The sequence below is a fragment of the Camellia sinensis genome, chromosome 2, assembly GCF_055761805.1.
Source record: "Camellia sinensis isolate YWXY chromosome 2, ASM5576180v1, whole genome shotgun sequence".
Lineage (NCBI taxonomy): Eukaryota > Viridiplantae > Streptophyta > Magnoliopsida > Ericales > Theaceae > Camellia > Camellia sinensis.
Genome location: NC_138962.1, coordinates 54,302,458 through 54,308,600, shown reverse-complemented (window position 1 = coordinate 54,308,600; position 6,143 = coordinate 54,302,458). Strand labels below are relative to the sequence as shown.

The 6,143-nt window shown below is 32.4% G+C and overlaps 1 protein-coding gene across 1 annotated transcript; it reads right to left on the bottom strand.

Annotated features, from left to right (window-relative positions):
- Positions 1–680: 680 nt before the first annotated feature.
- Positions 681–2,871, bottom strand: LOC114280861 (pentatricopeptide repeat-containing protein CRR2, chloroplastic). The gene is given in 1 exon segment (XM_082914448.1): positions 681–2,871. A coding segment is annotated over 1 exon segment (1,920 nt). The 5' UTR covers positions 2,791–2,871; the 3' UTR covers positions 681–870.
- Positions 2,872–6,143: the final 3,272 nt, after the last annotated feature.

The window sequence follows — 6,143 nt, the reverse complement described above, 5'->3', positions numbered from 1 at the left end:
TGTGTCAATTTGATCACCAACTTAATCTATTTGTCCACATTTAAACTGGAGATCAAATTGACACAACTGAAATATTAGGGACCAAAATGAAACAGCGCGCATACTTTGGGGACAACAGTGTATTTAATCCATGCAATAATAGCAGTATTACACTTTGTAATATGAACAGGATAGACCTCTGAGAAAAACAGTTGTAACTGGTGTAAATTTTTATTATAGTATGATGCTGCTAAAAGTAGTTCCAATTATCCCCTGCTGTAATATAATACAAAGATTTTCATAAGAAGTTGAAAGGGAAATGAAGCAATTGGAGAAGAAAATCAGCAGAGCAATGGCTGCTTCTGCAAAGTTTTATTCATGATAAAAAAAAATGAAGATACAGGTTTTAGAAAACAATCCACACCCTCTTTCTGATCTCTATTGATACAATATTCTCTGTTCTAACTGTTTTTCCTGCCCATATCAGTAACTAACATCCAAAACAGAGTAACTAATATTCAAAACAGAACTTGACTGCTAGCTAATCTAGCCAACTTCCAACTACTTGCTAACTCCTTCCCCAGCTTTGTGACATCCTCTTGCTTGCGACACTTGGCATCTTTGGCAGCTTCTTTTCTTTTAGCAGCATTCCTATCATAATACTAACAAGATAAAACAAAGTATGGATGAGATGATTCATGTAATACAAAATATATATATCAGTGACTGCATTAGTGAGAAACTGTATAGCCAATAAAAACATTGCCAAAACATTTGTGACAAACATGATTACTTGTCACGGTTTACCACAAAATATAGTATCGACTTAAAGGAGTGAGAACTCAATAGTATCTTAGAGAAAACCCCTTTCGAAAATAACCTCTCTTTTAATCACCAGTAGTCTCCACAAGAACAAGACCCTTCTTTAAAATGATGGAAACGATTTACATCTCTCACAATGATCTCCTGCCTATAGATTTTTTAAATGAATTTTATGAACGTGTGGCAGTCACCACAGGTTCGAAGATTTTTCGTCACTCTAAGAACTGTATCTGGGCTTGTGTTAAGAAGCCCAAATGCAATTGCCAGCTTCTCACTATGAGTCTTTAAGTTGCATTCTTTCTCTTCTTCACTAACATCATGCAGCGCAAAACTAGTATCTGGTATGTACCCAGCTGCCTTTATCTTTTCAGGCTAGGCCTCCAATAACAAGTGAATTTCCTTTGATTGTGGGTGAGATTTATCTCCTCCAAGAAACAAGTCAGATTTCCCATTGATCTCAATGCAACTACTTCCAGGATTCTTCTTCATACCCTCACATTTCAATAGAGCTCTCAAATTGTTTACTTCTTCCCACATCCCAGCTTCTGCGTACATATTTGAGAGCAAAACATAATTTCCACTGTTCTCCGGTTCTAAAACAAAGAGCTTTCCAGCTGCTATCTCTGCTATCTCCAAATTCCGGTACTTTCTACAACCAGCTAACAATGCACCCCAAATGCTTGGTCCTGCTTGCATTGGCATTTGATAAATGAGCTCCTTTGCTTCCAATAATCGACCAGCACGGCCCAAAAGATCCACAACACAAGCATAATGTTCATACCTTGGTTCCACTGAATAAACTGAACTCATACAGTTGAAATATTTCAAACCAGTATCGACAAGACCAGAATGACTGCAACCTGAAAACAAACCCGTAAATGAGATTGCATCAGGTTGAATCCCAGCCCTTACCATATCCTCAAAAGTCATCACAGCTTCGACGCCATATCCATGAGAAGAATATGCAGTAATCATGGTATTCCAAGCAACCAAACCTGTCTTGTTTGGATGTATTCGACCAAAACAGAACCGGGAATCAACGAGGCTCCCACATTTAGCATACATTGCAGCCAGCGCAGTCTGCACAGAAGGATTTGAATCTAAACCAACACCCCTAGCAAACTTGTGAATTCTTCGACCTTGCTCAAGAGCAGCAGAATGTGCACAAGCAGGGAGTACACTCATAATTGTCACCCAATTCGGCTTTACCTCCGAACCCTCCTTCAACATCTCTTCAAACAAACACAATGCCCGTTCCCCCAATCCATTCTGAGTGTATCCCGATATCATAGCTGTCCAAGAAACAATATTCCTATTGGACATCCTTCCAAACAAATCCTCTGCAACATGAATCATCCCATCTTTCATATACCCAGCAATCAAAGCATTCCAAGACGAAACGTCTCTCATGGGCAATTCATCAAACACCATACGAGCATCACTTAATTCACCACATTTCACATACATATCAATCAAAGAAGTCCCAACATACATATCAAACCCCAACCCAGTTATCAAACTCTGCCCATGAATGCATCTTCCCAACCCAATTCTCGATAAGTCCGCACACGACTTCAAAACAAAAGGGTACGTAAAATTGCAAGCCGTAAGTCCAAGAAAATGCATTTGAAAGTAAGTTTCAATTGTCTTTTCGAAGTACCCATATACAGTATATGCACGAATAATCGAATTATACAGAAGAGATGATGATGGGTGAGTAATATGATTGAATGTGAGAGCAGAAGAATCTAAATCACCTGAGCTAGCGTACATTGCAACCATTTTGGCGCCAACAAAGGCGTTGGGTTGGAGGCCTCGGAGGACCATGTGGGCATGAACTTGTTGGCCGATTTTGAGGGAATTGCGAGTCTTGTGACCGGTCAAGAGCTGAAAAATGGATGCGTATGATGAAAACTGAGGTGGGTCTTGCATGAGTAGCTGTAAAATGGTGTGCAATTGTGCTGTTTGAGAAATTGGTGCCCATTTCATGGACAATGTTCGAAGAATTTCAATGACACAGAGAGAGAGAGAGAGAGAGAGGAGAGGGAAAACACTATTTGAAAATAATTTATTATAAATAAATAAAAATAAACGTTAAATATAATATTTTATTTTATTATATTTAAGAAGATTATATTATATATTATATATAAATATATTTAGAAATATAATCAGTATAAGATAGGGTGCCCCGTCCGTTTGGAATGAGTTAATTTAGTATGATTTTTTTTAGGACAAATTATATATACCTCTCTCGAAATTTGGCTAAATTATAAATATTTTTTTGAGATTTGAAAAATTACAAATTTTTTCCTGAATGCTATATTTGCATAAGAAATTATGGGGTAATTTGTTATGAAATATAAATCTTATGGGACAAATTGTTATGAAAATACAAACTTCAGGGGGCGGGATGTAATTTTCGAAATCTCAGGAAGGTATCTGTAATTTAGCTAAATCTTGAGGGAGGTATATGTAATTTGCCCCTTTTTTTATTAATTTAATCTAATTAAAAATGTTATATTTGAGATAAATTTTAACTTTTTTTTGTTGATTTAATAATTATAAAAAAAATAATTATTAATTAAATTAATATTTTATTTTATTAACTAAATTAATTTATTTTGTCTTTATTGATTAATTTAAAAAATATTGTGGGAATTATTAATATGACATGATCATATACCTTAGTATTATTGATAACTTTACTATGTGAAGCAAATAAATATAAACCACGATCATGCTACGTAGCTCGAATGCCGCGGCTCGAAACGCGGCTCGACACCAAAACGACATCGTTTTTGGTGTCGATTTTGTTTGTTTTTTTTTTTTTTTCCTGGTTTTGCAGAACGAAGAAGAAGAAGAAGAAGAAGAAGGGAGAAGAAGAGAAGGGAGGAGGAGGGAGGGGAGGGGCCATAAAAACCGGTTTGAGGAGGAGGGGAGGCTGGGCTACGACGGAGGAGGGGCTGCGACGGAGGAGGAAGCAGCAGCGGCGGCCGGAGCTGCGACGACGGCGGGGCGGGGCTGCGACGATGCCAACCTTCTTCCTCTCCCTCCCTTCTCTTTCTCCTCTCCCTCTCTCTCTCCCTCTCCCTCTCCCTCTCTTCCTCTCGAGCCATTTCGAGCCTGGTAGCTTCGAGCTACCAGGCATTTTCCTATAAACCAAATCATCTATTTTCAAATGTTCTAATCTTTCGCTATTTTTTTAGAAAAGATAGTTAGAAACACAGGAATCTCATGAAAAATCGAGACATTCGTCCCATGAAGAGATCAGAATCATTTGAACTTAGGCATTGAGACCTCCATATAATGAGCAATTAGAGAGATATAGCAAATAAGTGCATCGTCTCATGGTAGCATACTATATATAATAAGAAGCAATCACAAGCCGGATGCAAAAAACAAAGCCTAAACATTATCAACTTGTTTGGTTTGGATTTTCAAGATTCACTTTTCAGAAAATTAAAATTTTTTATTTTCTGTTTTTTTATTGATTTTTTTTTTAAATATTATAAGCAATTTTTTTAATTTTTAGATACACTTAATATAAATACACTTAAAAGTATAATATTATGAAAAAAATCTTTAGAAAATTAACTAAATACCCAAAAATATAAATAAAAAAAGAAAATTTATTACATTTTTTGTATTTTTGTGTATTTATTGATTTTTTAAATTATATTTTTACAAATATTTTATTTTTTAGATACATCTAGGTAAAGCGTATCTAAAAAAATAAAAAATAAAATTTCTTAAAATTTTAAAAATATTGACTAAAAACCAAAAAAAAATGAAAAATAAAAAATTAAATTTAAAAAATTGAAACCAAACATGCTAATTATTATTTTTTCCGTTTGTTTTTTTATTTTAATATACTTTATAACTGCTTTATATTTTAAAAAAACAAAACAAAGTCATTTTAGGCCTATTTTGGAAAGTGGATTAAAAGTTTTGGAAAGTGAATTAAAAGTCGCTCCTCAGCTTTTAATCCACTTTTCTCACTCACAAAAAAATTAAAAAAAGTCAAAAAAAAAATTAATTATCTTTTCAAAATACTCCATAATCATTTAGTCATTTAATTTGACGCTTGACATACATTAAAACAATATGAAAATCGTTTTCATTTTTCAAAAACCCACTACGATAAGGAAAAAGGTTTATTTTGAGAAGTTGATTAAAATTTAATTTTTTAGTTTTTTTTATTTGAAAAAATATGTAAAAAAAAAAAAGTGATATAACTCAAAAAAAAATCAAAAAAATTAACTTTTAACCAACTTGTAAAAATAGACCAAAGGTGTGATGATGTACGTGCACTCATTTGAGGGGTGCAACACTTCTCAGTTTGGGCCTCATATTTCTCCTATGGGTAAATTACAAAAACATCCTTTAAAGTTTACTTAAAATATGAATTGTTCCCTGTGATTTGAAAAATTATAAATACATCCATGTTATAATTTTTTATTTAATAGAATTAATTAAAAAAGTGAAATTTATAATTGTTCACCTATATAATAATAAAATTACCTGAATTATTAATTGAAATAAAATTTTAACATTATTAAAAACTCTTAATTAACTTGATAATTTATTAACAAAATGACCTATTTGTTATAAAATTAAAAATCTTAGAGGACATAATGTAATTTCTAAAACTATAAAGAATAATTTATAATTTAAATAAATCTCAAGTAGTGTGTTTGTAATTTATCCTTCTCCTATATACCATGTTCGTATGGTGACGTGATGTTCTGCATGGATTATTATTTTTTATGTTTGTTTTTTATTTTAATATAAGTTATAACGGCTTTATATGTTTAAGAAGATAAAAATAAAAAGAGAAAATTATTTATAAGTCTTATTTAGAAGAGTTATTTAATATGAATTTTTATGAATATTTTTTTAGAGTTTGAAGTTCTATTTAAATAGGAATGTGTTTCACAAGATCTATTGGGCTATAAATTTTTTTCATAGGATCATATCTTATATAAGTTTTTCAAATAGGACTTATAAATAATTTATTCAAAAAAAAAAACATTAAATTAAACAAAATATAAATGTAGAATACCAAATAAAAATTGAACCTTTTAGTTTGAATTTGGTTGGATTGGAAGTTTTAAGAAGAAGAGGCTCAAACCACGAACCTAATCGCTTTTCCTCAGGTAAAGACCCTTTACAAAGTTTTTCGAAATAATAATGAAACATTAAAATGATTTTTATTTATTTGAAAATTTATACAATGAATGTGGGAGACTATTGTGAGTGGAACAGATATAACAAGATAAAATAGGTTATTTGAAATCCATAGAGCATCCGCATCAGGCTCAACAAATTTTGAGTTAAAT